This window comes from Phyllobates terribilis, unplaced genomic scaffold (assembly GCF_046119375.1).
Source record: "Phyllobates terribilis strain yellow unplaced genomic scaffold, ASM4611937v1 Scaffold_12__6_contigs__length_324123572, whole genome shotgun sequence".
NCBI lineage: Eukaryota > Metazoa > Chordata > Amphibia > Anura > Dendrobatidae > Phyllobates > Phyllobates terribilis.
Window position 1 is genome coordinate 295977296 of NW_027362772.1, and position 21878 is coordinate 295999173.

Consider the following 21878-nt stretch of genomic DNA (forward strand, 5'->3'; position numbering starts at 1 on the left):
CCTGCGCTATACACGGTACTACCTGCACAACTGTCATATTGTTTGTTCAGCGTGGATGGCCTGAGGACTGGGAGGAGGAGGAGGATGTGGAGGAGAGCATGGTCAGTCGTCCTCTTGGTGAGGACACTGAAGTCTTGCCTGTTAGCAGTCTGGCACACATGGCTGAGTTTATGTTACCCTGCCTTTCACATGACCCTCGCGTTGTCCAAATTTTGGGTGACAGTCATTACTGGTTGGTGACATTTCTAGAGCCTCACTACAAAGAGAACTTTCTGTGTCTTATTCCTGCGCAGGACAGATCTAAAGAAATGGGGCAGTACCAGAATGCCGTTGCTGCAGAATTATTAAAAAAATTTCCCATCTGAAAACGCTGGCGGCAGAGGTCGCAGTTCGTTGAACAACAAAGAATCACAGGTGAGAGAGACACAAATCCAATTGAGCAGAGGCAGGGGAACAATGTCAAAGTTCTGGGACAGTTTAATCAGACTCTTACATCGCATATGCCCTGATGCGTGAGGTGCTCTCACAAGGAGGGACAAGTTTCGGAAGATGCTGAGGGAGTACCTTGCCTACCATACCAACATCCTCTGTGATTCCTCTGTGCCTTATAATTATTGGGAATCCAAGCTGGACACGTGGCATGAACTGGCTCTCTACGCCCTGGAGTTCCTGGCCTGCCCAGCCGCTAGTGTTTTGCCAGAGCGGGTTTTTAGTTTTCCTGGTGGAATTATAACCAATAGGCGCATCTGCCTGTCAACTGAAAATGCTGACAGGCTGACTCTTATAAATATTAACAAGGGATAGATTGGGCCAGACTTCTCAACACCACCGAATGGTAGCAGCGTAACATAACCTCAAATACAGTGCCTTTTTTTGGGAGGTCTAACTCTATTTCTATGCACCTCTGTCTTCACACCCAGACATGGGTATACGCTTCCTGATTTTGTCTATTTGCTCCCGTCCTCCTCCTTCTCCTCGTCCTCATCCTCCACCACCATATCATCACTTGCAAGGGACATTGGAGTTCCTCCAAATTTTTGGCAGCCGTTGCATTCACAGCATAGGCAAGCAGTATGGGAGACCCACTTCCTAATAATGGGAACATTGTTTTCTGGAATCTCTCCGACACCTATGTCTCTTTCAAGGGACATTGGAGTTGCTCCAAATTTTTGACAGCCGTTGCATTCAGTGCATAGGAAAACAATATGAGAGACCCACTTCCTAATAATGGGAGTATTTTTTTGAGGAGGCCCTACGACTTCTACGTTTCTTGCAGGGAACATTGGACTTCCTCCAAATTTTTGGCAGCCGTTACATTCACTGCATACGAAAACATTATGGGAGACCCACTTCCTAGTAATGGAAGTATTTTTTAAGGAGGTCTTCCGACCTCCACATCTCTTGCAAGGGACATTGAAGTTCCTCCAAATTTTTGACAACCATTGCATTCACTGCACAGGAAAACAGTATGGGAGACCCACTTCCTAATAATGGGAGTATTTTTTTGAGGAGGCCCTCTGACCTCTACGTTTCTTGCAAGGAACATTGGAGTTCCTCCAAATGTTTAGCAGCCGTTGCATTCACTGCATAGGAAAACATTATGGGAGACCCACTTCCTAGTAATGGGAGCATTTTTTTAAGGAGGTCTTCTGACCTCCACATCTCTTGCAAGGGACAATGGAGTTCCTCCAAATTTTTGACAACCATTGCATTCACTGCATAGGAAAACAGTATGGGAGACCCACTTCCTATAATTGAAGCATTTTTTTGAGGAGGCCCTCCGACGGGGCCGGCTCCAGGTTTTTGTGTGCCCTGGGCGAAAGAGTCTCAGTGGGCCCCTTTAACACATACCACGATTCATGATGCACAGATACTGCAGAGAAATATGTATATAGTACAATGCCGAAGATTTCACTTCTTACATTACATGAGAGATATCTATTGTAAATTCTACAAAAGCTCAGAAACCGGCGGATCGCTCCATACAGAATACTGGCCCCTGTATAACGCTCCATACAGGATACTGGCCCCCAAAAAATGCTCCATACAGGATAGTGGCCCCTACATAAAGCTCCATACAGGATACTGGCCCCCATATAACGCTCCATACGGAATACTGGCCCCCATATAATGCTCCATGCAGGCTGTTTCCCCCAAGTAATGCCCTAAGCTGGCTGTTCCCCCCTTATAATACCCCAGCCGCGGAACACACCGGAGCTGCTACGGAGGCGCCGGGAGAGGTAAGTATTGTTTCGCTGGCTGCCGGGGCCCTGAGCAAGCGGGGGGGGAGTGGGCGCTGACACCACTCTCCTCCACTCACGGGTCCCATAGCGTGACGGGGTGCCTGATGGCGAGTGGGCCCCCCTGCCTGCTAAGGGCCCCGGTACTTGCCTGGGTGCGCCCGGTGATGACGCTGGCCCTGCCCTCCGACTTCTATGTTTCTTGCAAGGGACATTGGAGTTCCTCCAAATTGTTGGCAACGAATGCATTCACTGCATAGGCAAACAGTATGAGAGACCCACTTCCTAATAATGGGAACATTGTTTTCACGAGGCCCTCCGACCTCTACGTCTCTTGCAAGGGAAATTGGTGTTCCTCCAAATTTTTTACAGCCCTTGCATTCATTCCTTAGGCAAACAGTATGGGAAATCCACTCCTTTTTAATGGGAACATGTCGTACTCGTTACTGTCACCCAGCTCTATGTGTCTTTAAATTGATAATGGGGTTTTTCCTAAATTTTGGGAGCCGTTGGACTCACTGCATACCCTATAACTGTGTAGCATACTCTCTGCTTTCTAATGGGAACATGTCATACTCATTACTCTGGCCCAGCTCTATGTGTCTATAAATTATTATTGTGGTTTTTCCCAAATTTTGGAAGCCATTGCAGTCACTGCATGGGCATTACCACTATAGGGGACCCATTCCTTCATTATGGGAACATTTTTTTTACTGAGACCCTCCTCCATGTCTCTTCAAAGGGGTATTGGGTTGCGTCCGAATTTTTGGCAGCCCTTGTAGTCACTGCATACGCAAAAACAGTATAGGAGACCCACTCGTTAATAATGGGAACAACAAAGCTTAGCCGACTGCTGGCCCTTTAAGAATAGTAAGGCTGTAAAAATAATGTTTGTGACTTTCAGAGTCCCTCCTTCATAAATGACACAGGATGTGTCTGATGATGTTTCACACACCACATGGCCAGATAAGGTTGTAAAATGTTAAAATTACATTTCTCGGTGAATGCATTTTTCACTGTTGAAAGCAATGCAAAAATGCATCAAAAACGCTACTTGTGAACATAGCCCAAGGTGTCGGGGAGCATTTTTGTTTTGTATATTTATTTTGCCTTATATACAAGTCATTACCCAGGAAAAGATGTTCCTTAACATATTTCCCAGGAAAATACATTTTGGTTTAGTTTTTGTATGTTTTATTGTGAGTCCGTAAAGTGGCGTAATACCTCTGACAACATTGTTGACAGCAGTGACCTGGGAGTCTTCCCCATGCTGTTCTCATGTCATTTGAGCACTGTTTGCATTGATTTGGGCAATTTTTAGGCCCTCTGCCGACCTCCGCCAGAAAAATGCTCAAGTTTCCCAAAGACTTACACTGGGCTCGTTGCTCGGACCGAGCACTCGAGCATTCCAATTTTCTCAACCTGAACAACGAGCACCCGAGCATTTTAGTGCTCGCTCATCAATAGTCTCAACCATAGGCAAGCCATATGGTCCCTGTTAGTGATGAGCGAGCATGTTCGCTACTGCTCGGTGTTCGCCCGAACATCTCACTGCTCGAGATGCTCGGCGCTCGCCGAGTATTTCCAGGGTTGCTCGGTGGGAGCTCAGGTCTCCTCCCTGCATGTTTGGCGCTCTTTAGAGTGCCAATCAACATGCAGGGATTGCCTGCCATTCACTGTAATGCTGTAGCCATGTTGGTTGTGGCATTACAGTGATTGGCTGGCCGCATAGCGTGATCGGGTCTATATTAGACCTGGCGCCGCCATGTTCGTCACAGTAACTTCGGAAATAGACAGTGTAGGGAGAGGTGCTGCTGTGTCAGGGAGAGATTTGCTTGTGTATTAGGTAGTGTAGGGAGAAAAAACATACATTACACATATCCATCTTAACAAACAGTCCTTTTGAGGACTAACTAATCCATCTTCAGAGATATCAGGCAGGCTGTGTATATAGGCAGGCAGGGTATATAACAGACTGCAGTGCACATAGGACAAGAGGCTCCATTCCAATTCTGCCTTCTACTGCTGTTAGATATTTCTATACAAAGGCCCAAGTCTCAGGGGCCAGGAATACTTTTTTTTGGATCTTAATCCTCATTATTTGCTTAAAAAGCAATCCAGAGAACACTGTTTTTCTGCGCCATTTGCTTGTTGGCACTGCAGAATACAGCCAGGTCCTTTCCATATTACAGCGCTAGAAATCCAGCTATTTAAAAGTGTGTTTTCTCCATCACATGGCTCACATATACGTTGTCTGAAAATACTGCCATGTCTGGCCTCCATTAAAAATTTCTTTCTGTGTGGCAGTGAAGCAATTCACACCAGTTTGCTGCTCAAACTACTTACCTACAGGCCAGGTATTTAAAACTCTGTTTTCTCCATCATAGGGATCACATATACATTGTCAGAAAATACTGCCATTTCTGGCCTCCATTAAAAATATCCTTTAGTGTGTCAGTGAAGCAATTCACAGCAGTTTGCTGTTCAAACTACTTACCTACAGGCCAGGTATTTAAAACTCTTTTTTCTCCGTCACACGGATCACATATAAATTCACTCCAAGCTCAGTCATTTGTAGTGAGCGTGGAAGATACTGTCCTCCATTTAAAAATGCGCAAGGCACGTGGCAAGGGACGGGGAACTGGATGTGATGGTAATGGTGCATGCAGAGGCCGAGGACAAGGCTGTGGGCAAGCTGAAATTGTGCCACAACAAACACCCACATCTTCTCACCTGACCTTCCTGTCCCAATTTCTAGGGGACCGCAGCACACCACTATTGAACCCAGAGCAGTGTCAAAAGGTTGTTGGTTGGATAGTGGATAATGCTTCCAGTCACTTAGCCACCACCACCACTACCACCCTGTCTTCCACATGGTCAAGTCTCAGTAACCGTGAGTCTTCACCGCATATTCCTCACCCTGATTCTCCTTTCTCCCACCATGCCGAGTGCCAGGAGACAACTGATCCCACACTTGGACACTCTGAAGAGCTTTCACTTTTCCATTTATAGATTCGGGCCTCTCGCCTGGTCCACTTGAAGCGGGGCAAGAGGAGATCGCGTGTAGTGATGGCAAAATATTTGAGCAGCCACGGTCACACGAAGGTGACGGTGGGAAAGTGCCACAAGAGGTGGACGATGATGAGACACAAATGCCAGGAAGTCAGGAGGAGGACCAGGGTGCGTAAGTGGAAGACGAGGTGGTGGATGATATAGCAACTGACCCAACCTGGCAGGAGGACATGCAGAGCGAGGACAGCAGCACACAGGGGAAGGGAGGCACAGCACCCCAACAGGCATGAAGAAGCAGTGTGGTGGCCGCAGACAGAAGGCAGGCAAACGTTCCCCATAACACCAACATGAAGGAAGTTGCCAGTTCAACTGTTATGTTTGGTTGTTTTTTAAAGACTCGCCAATAACCCCAAAAAGGCCATTTGCACCACTTGCCAGGGCAGCATCAGCAGGGGTGGCAAAACGACCAGCCTGACCCCCACCAGCATGATCAGGCTCATGGCAGCAAAGCACCCCACTTTGTGGGCCGAACCCCAGGGTCCAGCAACAGTGTCTACAGATGGCGCCATTGCTCTTCCGCTGTTGTGCATGCAAGCCAATCCCCTGTCCATGGTGCATGCAAAAATGCCTCCTGCCCTGCACCTGTCATTGCGCACTCTCAAGTAGCAGCATCAGGAAGAACGTCCATGTCCTTGTCCCAGTGCAGCGTTCAGTTGTCCATACCCCAGTCCTTGGAACGCAAGCGCAAATATGCAGCCAATGCCCCAAAGGCCACACTACTAAATTCTCACATTTTACGACTGCTTATGCTCAAAATCTTGCCTTTTAGGCTTGTGGAGATGGAAGCATTCTGCTAACTAATGGCGGCGACCGTCCCTTGGTACTCGGTACCCAACCGCCACTATTTCTCCCGGTGTGCCATCCCCGCATTACTCAAGCACGTGTCCCAAAACATTAACCGTGTCCTCAACAACGCAGTTACCGGGAAAGTCCACCTAACCACGGACACGTGGACAAGTGCTTGTGAGAGGGACAGTACATATCGCTGATGGCACACTGGGTTAACATAGTGGAAGCCGGGACCCAGTCAGACCTTGGGACAGAAGACGTCCTCCCGACACCAAGGATTGCAGGTGCTAGGTCAAACAGGGTTGCCCCCATGGTCTACAGCTCCTACACCTCATCCTCCTCAGCCTCCTCCTCCTCTTCAGCCTCCATCTCCGAAATGACCATATCAGTCACAAGCTGGAAGCACTGCAGCACTGCCTCGGCCAAGTGGCAACAGGCTGTGCTGAAGCTAATATGCTTAGGTGACAAACCGCACAATGCTGAAGAGTTGTGGACAGCTCTGAAAGAGCATGCAAATCTGTGGCTCACACCGCTGAGCCTACAGCCAGGCATGGTCGTGTCTGACACTAGGCGGAACATGGTGGCAGCTCTGAGGCGAGGCAAGCTCAAACACGTACCATGCCTGGCCCATGTGCTTAACCTCATGGTTCAGCGGTTTCTCAAATCCTATCCAGAGCTTCCGGATCTGCTTGTTAAAGTACGCTGCCTGTGTGCCCATTTTAGAAAGTAAGCTACAGCTTCTGCCGCCCTTGCCGTGTTTCAGCAGCGTTTGCAGCTTCCGGCACACCGACTGTTGTGTGATGTCCCCACGCATTGGAACTCTACACTGCAGATGTTGGGAAGGATTTGTGAGCAGAAGAGGGCAGTTGTTGAGTACCAGCATCAGCAAGGCCATCGGTATTCAGTTCAGACTCCACACATAAGACATCAGGAGTGGACATGGATGTCAGGCATATGCACCATCCTCCAAAACTTTGAGGTCTCCACCAAGATGGTGAGCGGCGATGACACCATAATTAGAGTCACCATCCCACTTCTCTGTCTTCTGAAACGCTCTCTGCTCACAATCAAAGAGGATGCATTGCAGGCGGAGCATGATGAGATGGAGCAAGCAACCATACAGGGTGATTACACACAGCCAAGCCTCATCTCATCCCAAAGTGGATTGGGTGACAATGAGGAAGAGTAGGAGGATGAGGAAGGACAGGAGTTAGTTTCATGCACTATAGACAGTACTACCGGCACAGCTGTCATACCATCTGTTCAGCGTGGATAGCCAGAAGACAGAGAGGAGGAGGAAGAGAGCATGGTCAGTCATCTTCTTGGTGAGGAACCGGAAGTCTTGCCTGTTAGTAGTCTGGCACGCATGGCTGAGTTTATGTTACGCTGCCTTTCCCATGACCCTCGCGTTCTCAAAATTTTGAGTGACAGTCTTTACTGGTTGGTGACACTTCTAGACCCACGCTACAAGGAGAACTTTATATCTCTTATTCCTGAGTCGGACAGGTCTACAAAAATGGGGCTGTACCAGAAGGCCCTTGTTGCGGAACTATTAAAAAAATTCCCATCTGAAAACGCTGGCGGCAGAGGGCACACTTCGTTGGACAATGAAGGAGTACAGGCAAGAGGGACACAACTCCAATCCAGCAGAGGCAGGGGAACACTGTCAAAGTTCTGGGAGAGTTTTCTCAGACACTCCCATCACACAGGCCCTGAGGCGTGGGGTACTCTCACAAGGAGTGCAAAGTTTTGGAAGATACTGAGGGAGTACCTTGCCGAACGTACTAACGTCCTCCGTGATTCCTCTGTGCCTTATAATTATTGGGTATCCAAGCTGGATACGTGGAATGAACTGGCTTTCTGTGCCTTGGAGGTTCTGGCCTGCCCTGCCGCCAGCGTTTTATCAGGGCGTGTTTTTAGTGTCGCTGGTGGAATTTTAACTGATAAGCGCATCCGCCTGTCAACTGAAATGCTGACATGCTGACTCTTATAAAAATGAAAAAGGGCTGGATTGGGCCAGACTTCTCAACACCACCGAATGATAGCAGCATAACACAAAATCAAATCCAGTGTCTTTTCTTGAGAGGTGTATTCCCATGCACCTTTTCACACCCACACATGGGTGTACGCTTCCTGATTTTGGCTGTTTGCTCTTGTCCTCCTCCATCACCACCAAATCACCAAGGTGACCGTGGTCCGTGATGCAACACCCACATATTTTTTTTAAAGGGTGTTTATGATATCCGCAAAAAAAATTTTTTATACAGTATGTTCATGTATACACCCCAGTGGTAAATGTTTGTCAGCCCATACACTTAGTGCATGGGTATTACAAGTATAGGAGGCCCGCTCCTTTCTAATGGGAACATTTTTTTATGAGGCTCTCCTCCACGTCTTTTCCAAGGGGCATTGAAGTGCCTCCAAATTTTTGTCAGCCCTTGCATTCACTGCATCGGCCAACACTATGGGTGACTCTCTCCTTTCTAATGGGAACATTTTTTTATGAGGCTCTCCTCCACATCTTTTCCAAGGGGCATTGAAGTGCCTCCAAATTTTTGTCAGCCCTTGCATTCACTGCATTGGCCAACACTATGGGTGACTCTCTCCTTTCTAATGGGAACATTTTTTTATGAGGCTCTCCTCCACGTCTTTTCCAAGGGGCATTGAAGTGCCTCCAAATTTTTGTCAGCCCTTGCATTCACTGCATCGGCCAACACTATGGGTGACTCTCTCCTTTCTAATGGGAATTTGTTGTTACTGTGGCCCTGCTCTATGTGTCTTTAAATTCTTAGTGGGGTTTTTCCTAAAATAGGTCTGCCGTTGGACTCACTGCATTCCCTATAACTGTAGAGCAGACTCTCTCCTTTCTAATGGGAACATGTTATACTTGTTACTGTGGCCCTGCTCTATGTGTCTTTAAATTCTTAGTGGGGTTTTTCCTAAAATTGGTCAGCCGTTGGACTCACTGCATACCCTATAACTGTATAGCAGACTCTCTCCTTTCTTTTTTTTCTTTTAAACATCTTTTTATTGAAGTTTTGTAAAGGAGTAATGGTTAGAAATACATATAACGTCATTTGATAAACAGTTTGACAAGTTATATTACATAGCATAAAGAGAAAACAAACAGAAAATCGGATTTTTCCAAAAATGGTTACAAAGGGGGTTGAACAGAGACAGAGGAGTGCTAGGGATGGGATTTAAAGTAATCAAATTCAATCATTAGTCATATTTAACATCATTTAAGAAAGTAACAGTTCTCTTGTAGAATATGTCTATTACCGTAACATAAAAGAGGTAACAGAAATCCAGATTAAGGGGAGGTGGGGTAAAGATAGGAAAGGGGGAGGGGAAGGCTAACAGGAAGTATGGGGATTAGAGGGGGAAGGAATAAAGGTTAGTGGTCCGAGTTGTCTAGGGTTAATGTTGTGGTGTCAAAGGTATTTGCGCTATGGATCTCTATGAATTTTTTATGCTTCTTTTCTTCCAGTCTGTATATTTTCTCTACTTTAGCTTTCCAAAGAAAAATAGATGGAGTTTTATCAGATTTCCACATGGTGGGCACTATAGCCCCCGTCTCACATAGCAAGATCGCTAGCGAGATCGCTGCTGTGTCACGGTTTTGGTGATGCAACAGCGACCTCACCAGCGATGTCGCTATGTGTGACACTTTTCAGCGATCAGGCCCCTGCTGTGAGGTCGCTGATCGCTGCAAAGTGTCCTGGACCATTTTTTGGTCATTTCCCTCCCGCTGGTCTGCACACATCGCTGTGTGTGACCAGCGGGAGCAGCGATCAGGCTGGTAACCATGATAAACATCGGGTTACTAGGGGCACACGCGCACCTAGTAACCCGTTGTTTATCATGGTTACGAGCCTGCTAAAGTGAGCGGTAACCTCCCGCTCACTATAGCTGAGTGGTAACCATGATAAACAACGGGTTACTAGGGGCACGTGTGCCCCTAGTAACCCGATATTTATCATGGTAACGAGCCTGCTAAAGTGAGCGGTAACCTCCCACTCACTGTAGCAGAGTGGTAACCATGATAAACATCAGGTTACTAGGTGCGCGTGTGCCCCTAGTAACCCGATGTTTACCATGGTTACCAGCCTGCTCCTGCTTCAGCAGGCTGGTAACCAGGAGCAGGACATCGTGAAAAGATTCTTTCCACAATGTCGCTGCTCCCCTGATCGTTGGTGAGCCTGCCTGTTTGACAGTTCACCAGCGATCACATAGCGATGCAGCAACGATCCCTGACAGGTCGTATCGTTGTCGGGATCGTTGCAGCGTCGCTAAGTGTGACGGGGCCTTAAGATCTTAGCAGAGGCAAGTAGCTGTCTATGAAGTGTTTGTTTTGCTTTAGGAGTATTGTCTGGAAACAGGGAAAGCAAACAAACTTCTGGTGAAACAGGAAGTTTCAAATTTAAAATTTTGTTTACCATATGGATAATTTCCGCCCAAAAGGGTTTAATATTTAGGCAGTTCCACCACATATGTAGCATAGTGCCCACCTCAGAGGAACATCTCCAACAGTTAGGATTAAGTTCTTTGTTACATTTTTGGAGTTTTGAAGGAGTCATATACCATCTGGAAAGAACTTTTTAGCTATTCTCTTGAATTCTGATACATCTAGAAATAGATCTCGGGGCTACCAGTATTTTTTTTTTTATCTCAGAAGGGGAGAGGGATCTGTTCAGGTCTTGTTCCCATTTTGAAATGAAAGGGAGTTTTCCTGTGGTATGGGCAGAGGTTAATAGTTTTTGTAGAGTGGATAATGTTTTTTTTCTAGGAATTTTTGCTGCAATGAGAGTTTCAAATTCCGTCAATTCTCTATTGTAGTTGGGAGTTTTAAATAAAGATTTAAGATTTGATATACATTTTTGGTAAATAAGGGAGTGGAAGAGAGTTGTACCTAGAAGATGGTTAAGTTCAGAGTTAGTAGGAATGGTTCCACTATCAGTGATACCTTGAAGTGTTGTGGTTGAGTTGCGTATTGAATTATGTATAGTGGCATTATGGATAGGAGAGGGGGAAAGTGTAAGATCTCTTATTTGAAGAAGGGGGAAGGGAATGGAGAACAGAGTTGCCTGATCTTTGATCTCAACCAAATTTTATAAGTTGTGGCGCTGAATGGATTTTTAATTACAGTTGATTTAATATTGTTCGCGGCGGGAAAAATAAGTTGTCTGAGAGGGTATTCAAGATTTGCTACTTCTACTCCAATCCATTTTTTTTGTGGTGAGCATCTGATCCATTCTACGATTCTTTGAAGATGAGTGACATGTTGTAGCACTCTTAGATCTGGGAGATCGATGCCACCTTCATGATGTGGGAGAGATAATATTTGCGGTGCTATTCTGGGTTTTTGGTTATGCCAAAGAAAAAGTCTGAGTAGTTTTTGGGTATCCATGAAAAAAGATTTAGGAAGGTGGATAGGAATGGCTTGTATTAAATAGGTTATTTTAGGCCAGATTATGCTTTTTATTAGATTTTTCCTACCTAACTAGGATATATTGGAGGTGTTCCACTTGGGTGTGAGTTTAGTGATGCTTTGTAACAATGGAGGAAAGTTGAGTTTAAAGAGTTCTTGTAAATTTGGTGAGATCATGACTCCTAGGAAGCGAATAGAGGGGAGGGACCAATTAAAAGGAGACTCAGCTGCCAGTTGGGTTTTTTGACATTCAGGGATGTTTATATTAAGAATTTGTGACTTATTAAGGTTTACTTTGAAATTAGAAAGAGCACCAAAATCATCAAATAACTCTACGATAATTGGAACAGCCATTTTTGGGTTAGAAAGCAATATTATAAGATCGTCTGCATAAGCTGCTACCTTATGCTCCGTACCAGTGCATTTGATGCCCACAATTTTCTCCTCCTCCCTTAAAAAAAAGTTTCTAAGGTGATAATAAAGAGTAGAGGAGAGAGTGGGCATCCCTGACTGGTTCCATTTGAAATAATAAATGATACAGACAAATTTTTATTTGCTAGAACTTTCGCAGTTGGTTCGCTATACATTGAAAAGATAGCCTCTATAAATTGTTCGGGAATATTGAAAGCTGCCAGCGCCTCTCGCATGTATAGCCAGTGAACGCAATCGAACGCTTTTTCTGCATCCTTTCCTAGCAGAATTAATCGCAAAGATGAAGTCTTAGAATACTGAATTAATTGAATGTTGTCTTTTCCTTCTCTGCTCGGGACAAAACCAACTTGGTCTACATTTATAATGTCTGTAAGTAGAGTTCTCAGCCTATTAGCTAAGATTTTAGCAAGCAGATTTAGATCCGTATTTAACAGAGATATGGGCCTGTAACTGTTGCATAACGTATAATCTTTTCCGTCTTTTGGAATTATAGAGATTTTGGCTGAGAGTGTTTGTGGGTGGAAGGGAATGGCATTGAGAGCTTCGTTGTTTAGTCTCACTAGAAAAGGGCGAAGGGTTTGGCCAAACACATTATAATAGAAAGAGAAGAATCCATCTGGTCCAGGAGATTTATTCTTAGGTGCAGAAGCCACCACATCGGCAACCTCTTTTTCTGTGATCGGGGAGCACAGGGTATTTATCTCAGACTCAGTGATCTGTGGGAGAGAAATTGTCTTAAGGAAATTTTGGATTTTATCTTTTTTATCTCTATTGAGTTATTGAGATTGCGCGCCTAGATTGTATAATGACTCATAGTATTTTTTGAACTCGTACGCTATGTCATCTGTTTTAAAAACAGTAGCTCTGGTATCAGATTTCAACCAGAGGATAAAAGATTTTGCTTTTCTTTGTTTGACTTGAGCCATCCTAAACCTAGTCGGTCTGTCACCGTGGGCGTAATAGTCCCTTCATCATAAATAAAACAGGATGTGTCTGATGATGTGTCACACACCACATTGTCAGATAAGGTTGTAAAATGTTAAAATGACATTTTCCCGGTGAATGCATTTGTCTTAAAAAATAACTTAAAAAATAAAACAATAAAATCTTTCTTTAGTATAAAAAACAGCGTCACCAATTTAACCTCAATGTAATCACATTGTTCAGCTCTTGCTCCTCCTCCTTCATCTCTGAAATGACCACATCAGTCACCAGCTGACAGCAGTGCAGCACTGCCCTGGCCAAGCGGCAACAGGCTGTGCTGAAGATAACATGCTTAATGCTTAATTGACAAGCCGCGCAGAGTTGTTGAAAACTGTAACACAGCAGCCTGATCTGTGGCTCTCACTGCTGAACATACAGCCAGGCATGGTCATATGTGACAATGGGCGGAACCTGGTGACGGAGAAATGACACCCAGAGTAGATACGGTTTCCCTCTATGCCAGTCCTTTCACTGAGCTAAATACAACTCTCATCAAAAAAAGCTGTGGACTGGCTCCGTACCGTCCCTGGCCACATTCACTGATCCACGTGTTTGTGGGTAGGCACTCCTTCCCAGTAAGTGCACTAGGGAGGGCACGGGTAATGTTGTGGGACCCGTGCTTGTGGAAGGTGGAGATGATACCGGGAAAAATAAAGGCGGCTGGGGACCAAGTATGGATACCTGCCCGCCGCCGGCATGAGGTTGTAAAAAGCTTCTGCCTCCACGAGCCTAAAAGGCCACATTTCAAGTGAAAGCAACTTTAGGGGACTTCCTGGGAGAAATGACAGCTGGGTAGATATGGTTTCCCAAGTCCTTTCACCAATCTAAAGAATATGGCTGTGGTGAAATTCAACTCAGCAAAAAAAGCTGTGGACTGGCTCCGTACCATCCCTGGCAACATTTACCTGTCCACGTGTTTCTGGTTAGGCGGTCCTTCCCAGTAAGTGCACTGGGGATTGCATGGGTGATGTTGTGGGACCCGTGCTTGTGGAAGGCGGAAATGACAGCGGGAGAAACAGTGGCGGCTGTGGACCAAGTATGGACACCCGGCCGCCGCCGGCATGAGGTTGTGAAAAGCTTCCGCCTCCATGAGCCTAAAAGGCCATATTTCAAGTGCAAGCAGCTGCCCAGAAATCTGGCAGTTTAGTGTTGCGGCCTGTGGGTGGGTGGCTGGCTGCATACTTGCGCTTTCATTCCAAGTAACAGAAAACTAGGCAGATGGTGGTCTCTATCATCATCATGGCCTCACTTTGGCACTATGAACTCTCCTGAAGGAGAAGCCAGGGCCCGCCAGAGGAGTCTCTGGTTCTCTGGTGGGCCCATCCAACCCTTCCGAGAAGCAGCCCTGGCTAAGAAAAGTGTGAGGGAAGGTTCCCGGACACTCTATGGCTGCTTTTTTAATGTGGATTGGACATGCTTATGCATGTTATTTCTTAAACCGCATTGCAGATCAGGCCATTGTCCAACTATGTATTCATGAACTAAAATGCACTAAGAAAGATGTTTGTGTGTCCGAGCACCACTGACAAGTGCGAGTTGATGTTGGACGGGCTGCCATTGCTTCTGCAACAAGCTGCATTAGAGTACTTCCTGGGAGAAATTACACCAAGGGTAGATACGGTTTCCCTCTATGCCAGTCCTTTCACCGAGCTAAATACAACTCTTAGCAAAAAGTGCCAGTATCAACACATGGATGCAATGTGAGATAGAGGGGGAATGAGGGCCCTAGCGGTAGGGAACAAGGGAAGGGACACCTCCTGGCACCAACCTGTGTTTATCTCTAAGCTCCTCTTTATCATCCCTGGATGGGTCCTTCTCCCGTGCGCAGTCACATGCCTAAGCTCTTGCTGGCCCTGAACTTAACCTGGCTAGTGTGCAGGCCAGTGAGACACTAGTCTCACCACTATAATAGGACAACACAAGGAAGGGAAGACAACCAATAGGAAGATAACAACATAAAATACACTTATCTCTCCAACAAAAAACTTCACCTCTGCAATTACAATGAACACCACAGATTCTCCAGAGACTGGGTCCTTCAAGAGGTCAGTAGAGAATAAACTATAACTGGCAGTCAGCTGATGGATCATGTGGATATTTAAAGGGAGGTGGGAGTAGTATTAACCAACATCAGCTAACCGCTAACAAAAGGCTGCCAGCAAGATACCGCTGCACAACCAGCTGTACCCTCACCTACTGTAGTCTCACCCATCACTTGTAGATTGTTTGAGCGCCCTTGCAGGCAGGGTCCTCTCTCCTCTTGTACCAGTCGCTGACCCCTTTTCAAATGTAAAGCTCCATGGAATAAATGGTGCTATAATAATAAATAATATTAGTTATACTACTTGTACTCTGGGTCTATTGACGGCAGTTTCCTGGTGTCTTCCCGTAATTTGATGTGTTTTGGCAGCTTTTGGACCCGTTTGAAGGTGTTCTGTATGTAACGAGGTGGCACGGGTTGGTAGTCATGGGTGAGTCTACTGAGCAACCTTCAGCGAGCACCCCGGCACCTCGCACATGAATAAACAGACGGAGACAATGCTTTTAAATAAAACCAACTTTAATGACAGATTGCAGTGTACAGGCAGGTGCAGCAGATATTCTCAGGCCCAGGTCTTATGTAGGGACAATAAGCCATTTCTCTACCTTCCGACTCTGTTTATCATTGCAGACAGACTTTCACCTTGAGCACACCCTCTGTCCTGGTTGCCGCTTGTCCTAGGGAAGCTGTGCTACTCGGATAAGGCTCCTATCTCTTTTCCACAGTTCCTGTTCTCTCTCGCTGTGCTACTTGGATATAGATATATATGTACATCCCTTTTCCACAGCCTCTGTTCGGTCCTCAGCTCCTGCTGAGGGCTGTTGGCACTCTATCTCTCTCCCGCACACCTTCTAACCCTGGCCTGGGTCTATGGCTGCCGGACTCTGCTTAGTGCCTAGTCTCTGTTCTCGGATCCGCGCACCTTCTAACCCTGGCTCAGGTCTCTGGCTGCCGGACTCTCTGGTACTCACATGGACCCTTGATGTCTCATGTACTGACCTCTTCTCTGAGTGCATTTTACACCATCACTGGTATTTACTCAAGGGCTTACGGCCCCACTGCCTCGACCTGTCCTCGGTCCCGACCTGTCACAAGCAGGTCCTCACTTGTGGGCTTAAGGCCCCACTGCCTCGACTCCTTCTTTGCGGGAACACCCCCGTCTTCACACAAGCTCCCTTTCTCTGGAGCTCTTCTCTGACACCTTGTCCTGGGCATGGCCACCCAGACACTGCCCCTTGACTTCCTGTCTCCTGTCTCTAAGCTCACTGTGTACAGGAAGAACACATAAAAGCATCAACATTACATTAGACATTACACTCATACAGGGACAACTACTGCTGCACATGGGAATAATAACAGGGAAAAGTCCTTCTTAAAGGGGTGGTGGCGTTCATCCCCCTTACATGTATGCATTGAATCCAATGGGGTTCGGCAATGTTTGGAAAATATTCGATGAATAAATTAGAGAAAATTGCAAATTCGAAGACTGTTTCCCAAACTGAATATTGAAATATTTGTTTATCTCCAATTGAGATACAGCTTTACATACCAGTATGCTTCTATGTACTAAATAAATATTCAAATACATGCATATATATATGTTATACATTATAAGTGCACTGGATATTTTGGAGCAAATTTGGAGCCATTTAGCAAAATGTGGGACTTTTTGCAACAAAAAAAGAAGTAAAAGAAGTCAAAGATGAAAAAAAGGGAAAAATAGGATATACAGTGGAATGTAAAAGTTTGGGCACCCCTGGTCAAAATTATGTTTATTGTAAACAGTTCTGATCTCTAAAAGGCCTAAAGTAGTGATGGGTGGACCCGTGGATGTTCAGGCCTGTTGGGTTTGGCTGAACATTTAAAAAAAGTTTGGTTAGAGTATCAGAACGGTACCCAAACTCGAACCCAAATCTGTTCCCCATTCAAATGAATGGGGGGCCCGAACTTCAAACGTTTCTCATCCTGTTATCTACGTAACAGGAAACATCGTCTCTGATCGATAGTAAGTTCGTTACCACCGGTCAGAGCGCTGCGGTTCCCATGCGGTCACACAGATGAAAGCGTGTGAACCAGCAGCTCTTACCGGTGATGAAAAGGTTACTGCTGATCACAGGCATCAGATGATAAGAGTACTACTGTCATCATCATATGCTTGGTCTCGCTGATAGCAGTGAGAGCAGTCATTCACTGATGAGAGTATTCACCAGCTGGGGTCTTTACAATAAATAAATAATTTAAAAAATGGCATGGGTTCCCCTCTACTTTTGATAACTAGTGCAGCCCCCAGCTGTCAGCTTTATATTGGCTGGTTATCAAAAATAGAGCTGTCCCCACACTCTAATTATTTATTTAAATAATGAAAAAATAAACTGAGTGGTACTCCTTTATTTTTGATAACCTGCCAAGATAACGCGGACAGCTGAGGACTGCAGCCCGCAGCTATCAGCTTTACCTGCGCTAATTAACAAAAATAGAGTGACTGCATTTTTAAAATGTAAAGTATGAAAATCTCTCTCTCCAATATTTCAAATTTTGGCTTTTTTCTTGCAGATCATATTACAGGAGACATCTTGATTGATATCAGTATGGGTTCTATAGTTTATCATCTGTTTGCAGCCTGTGACTTCTTCAAACACATCATAGTGCTGAAGTCTAGAGACAGTTGCATCATTGAGCTGAAGAGATGGGTGGACGAACGTACAGGAGCATTTGATTGGAGTCATGCCACAAAATTTCATAGAGAAACAGAAGGAAACAGGTGAGGTATTTGTCCAAAAATTAACAGAATTCCGCTGTCATTGTTCCTACAGAACAAAAGATATGACTGCAGTCTTAGAGTAATATTGTGAATCATTTGTCTACCTTATTTTACAATCACAACTAGTGTTGAGCGATACCTTCCGATATCGGGAAATATCGGATCGGATTGGATCGGACCGATACCCAAAAAATATCGCCGATTCCGATACCGGAAACCAATGCAAGTCAATGGGACACAAATATCGAAATAAAAATAAACCCTTTCTTTCCTTGTAGGCTAATTCTACAAGAAGGAAAACAACTAAGAATAATGTAGAATGTATTGGGGGAGGTGGGGGAGACAATAAAGGCATAGAGGTTTAGCCCAATCAAATGGAATTAATATTTTTTTTAAGATGTTCGGAGTTACAAAGATATTGACTATGTTAAGCTTTTTTATATTTGGTCAGATATTGATGTTTCACTACTTCCATGCTCTTCACCTTCTTTTTTACTTCTCCCACACGTTAACCTTCATCATACTCAGCAGCAGCATCTTTTTCATCAACTTCTTCTTCACCTTATTCATCTTCTTCTACTTCACCTTCTTCCTATTATTCTTTTTTTTTACATTCTTCATATTCTTCTTATTCAACTATTATTCTTCTTCATATTCTACTTCTTCATCTTCTTCATATTCTTCTTCTTCATCGTATTCTTATTTGTGACAAGCATTCCTGGAGTTGTTATCTATAAAAGTTTGAAGATTACACCTTCTGTTCTGCCTGTCACAAAAGATTTACAACAGGACTTGTCCGCGTTCAGTTTGGCCTGCAGCAGCAGGAATTTTCCAGGGGCACCACAAGGAGAAACGGACTCACCCCAATACACTGCTTAGTCTTCTTCTGCTTATAATTTAGATAATATCTTTTGCTCTGATTTTTAGTCTTATGCTTAATGTTTTTCTGCTTCTTGGTCTTCTGTCTCTTGTTCTTCTGTATCTTGGTGGTTGTCTTCTTTTTCTTTGTCCTCTTGGTCATCTTCTTCAGGGTCATCTTCTTGGTCTTCTTTGGGGTGGTCTTCATGGTCGTCGTCTTCAGGGTCGTCATCTTCGGGGTCTTCTTCTTCTTCGGGGTGGTCTTCAGGGTGATTGTCTTCAGGGTCATCGTCTTCGGGGTCTTCATCTTCTTCGGTGTGGTCTTCAGGGTGGTCGTCTTCGGGGTCGTCGTCTTCTTCAGGGTGGACTTCAGGGTCGTCGTCTTCAGGATCGTCGTCAGGGAGATCCAGAGTGATTACCAAAAACCATTTCAAAAAGCTTGAACTTGGAAATGTAGCAGAAGGTACAAGAAGGCTGAGGAACTTCCGAGAACCAGCTGACGGTACTGGAACCCGGATGGGTAGCAGAAGGTACAAGAGCCAATAGAACTACCGAGGATCAGCTGATGGTACTGGAACCCGGTTACTAAGCAGGAGGTACCTGTGCCACAAAGCACTACCAATGACCAGCAGACGTGGATGGAACTCGGATACCAAGAAGGAGGCACCTAAGCCAAAGGCACTGCCTGGAACCAGCTGATGTTACTGGAACCCAGGGGGACATATTCAAGATTGACTTCCAAAGAACCAGCTAATGGTACTGGAACTCAGATAGGCAGCAGAAGGTACACATGAAAAAAAATTTGCAAGGCCGCGAGCCGTCCGGAGTTACTGAAACCCACAGTTCTTCAGGGGGTGCTTGTCCTATTGACACTATGGAACCAGCCTTCATTGCCATATCCTGCAGCCAACATAGGAGTCACCTAAACTGCAGGCACTATAGTGTCGGCTAACCTGACCGCAACACAACAGGACAACGTATTGGAGGCAAAGTGATGTTGACACTACGCGTAAACAGCTGGCGTGCTGGAACTAGGCTGGGCAGGAGGAAGTACCCATGCCAAAGACACTGCCGAGAACCAGCTGACAGTACTGGAACCCGGATGGGTAGCAGAAGGTACAAGAGCCAATGGAACTGCCGAGGACCAGCTGATGGTACTCTGTTATGGAACCGGGTGGTGGAACCTCTGTGCTGCGATGCAAGGAGGGACCCAGAGGGGCGTAACTAAGTATCAACTCGGACCGACCTAAGTCATACGGCGGCTAACGACTCCGTGACCAGGGAGCGACCAAGTAGAGGGACCAGGTGCTACTCTGGGGACCACCTTGTAAGAGAGCAGGTGACTCCCATGGGTTAGATGGCAGGGACTGACCGGAATTGCAGATGGGCACAGCAGGCAGGCTGGCGAGCAGAAGCCTCCAGGTAGGCTATCAGGTAGATACGGCAAGTGACGACAGAAGTCTCTAGGTAGGCTGGCAGGTGGTCACGGCAAGTGACAGCAGAAGTCTCTAGGTAGGCTGGCAGGTGGTCACAGAAAGTGACGGCAGGAGCCTCCAGGTAGGCACGGCAGGTAATAAGCAGGTAACAGGCAGGTGCTCCCAGGTGAGCGGACCGGCAGGCATGGCAGGTAAAAGGCAGGTAACTGGCAGGTAACAGGCAAGTGCTCCCAGGTGTGCGGGCTGGCTTGCACGGCAGGTAACAGGCAGGTAACAGGCAGGTAAAAGGCAGGTGCTCCCAGGTGAATGGGCTGGCAGGCAGGGCAGGTAACAGGCAGGTAACAGGCAGGTAACAGGCTGGCAGGCAGGACTGGTAGTCAGGCTAGCAGCGGGACCTCAGGGCGGAAGCAGAGGTAAGAAACACTGTGCAACAACTTTTGCTTGGGCACCTCCATATTGGAGGAGGTGCCTTATATATGGGAGGGCCCTTGGCTATTGGCCGGGAACTTCTTAGGATGGAGCGTGCGGCCCCTTTAAGAGGGAGGGAGCATGCGCGCGCCCTAAGCACAGTGCCCGGGGAGCTGCGCGCGCAGGCAGCAGGAAGAGAAGCGCTGGAGAACGCAGAGCGGGGAGCTAGGAGGTGAGTGGGACGGCGTCTCTGCCTGGCAGGGGGCAGAGATGCCGATGCTACATACTGGAACCCGGTTATTAAGCAGGAGGTACCTGTGCCAGAAAGCACTACCAAGGACCAGCAGATGTTGGCGGAACTCGGATACCGAGAAGGAGGCAACTAAGCCAAAGGCACTGCCTGGAACCAGCTGATGTTACTGGAACCAGGGGGACATATTCAAGATTGACTTCCAAAGAACCAGCTAATGGTACTGGAACTCAGATAGGCAGCAGAAGGTACACATGAAAAAAAAAAGTTACAAGGCCGCGAGCCGGCCGGAGTTACCAAAACCCACAGTCCTACAGGGGGTGCTTGTCCTATTGGCACTATGGAACCAGCCTTCATTGCCATATCCCGCAGCCCACATAGGAGTCACCTAAACTGCAGGCACCATAGAGTCGGCTAACCCGACCGCAACACGACAGGACAACGTATTGGAGGCAAAGTGACGTTGACACTACCCGGAAATAGCTAGCATGCTGGAACCAGGCTGGGCAGGAGGGAATACTCGTGCCAAAGAGACTGCCGAGAACCAGCTGACGGTACTGGAACCTGGATGGGTAGCAGAAGGTACAAGAGCCAATGGAACTACCGAGGACCAGCTGATGGTACTGGAACACAGTTACTAAGCAGGAGGTACCTGTGCCAGAAAACACTAACAAGTACCAGCAGATGTTGGTGGAACTCGGATACCGAGAAGGAGGCACCTAAGCCATAGGCACTGCCTGGAACCAGCTAATGTTACTGGAACCCAGGGGGACATATTCAAGATTGACTTCCAAAGAACCAGCTAATGGTACTGGAACTCAGATAGGCAGCAGAAGGTACACATGAAAAAAAAAGTTGCAAGACCGCGAGCCGGCCGGAGTTACCGAAACCCAAGGTCCTACAGGGGGTGCTTGTCCCATTGGCACTACGGAAGCAGCCTTCATTGCCATATCCCACAGCGCACATAGTAGTCACCTAAACTGCAGGCACCAAAGAGTCGGCTAACCCGACCGCAACACGACAGGACAACGTATTGGAGGCAAAGTGACGTTGACACTACTCGGAAACAGCTGGCGTGCTGGAACCAGGCTGGGCAGGAGGGAGTACCCGTGCCAAAGACACTGCTGGGAAACAGCTGGCGGTGCTGGAACCCAGGGTAAATACTAAAAGCAGAGT

The 21878-nt window shown here is 46.4% G+C and overlaps 1 protein-coding gene across 1 annotated transcript in view; it reads left to right on the forward strand.

The window, feature by feature from the left end:
* The window catches only part of LOC141172733 (nicotinamide N-methyltransferase-like), a 90105-nt gene that overhangs the window by 14689 nt on the left and 53538 nt on the right, over positions 1–21878 (forward strand). The window contains exon 2 of the mRNA XM_073657204.1: positions 17543–17750. Coding sequence (XP_073513305.1) covers positions 17543–17750 — 208 coding nt within the window. The remainder of the gene's footprint in view (positions 1–17542; positions 17751–21878) is intronic.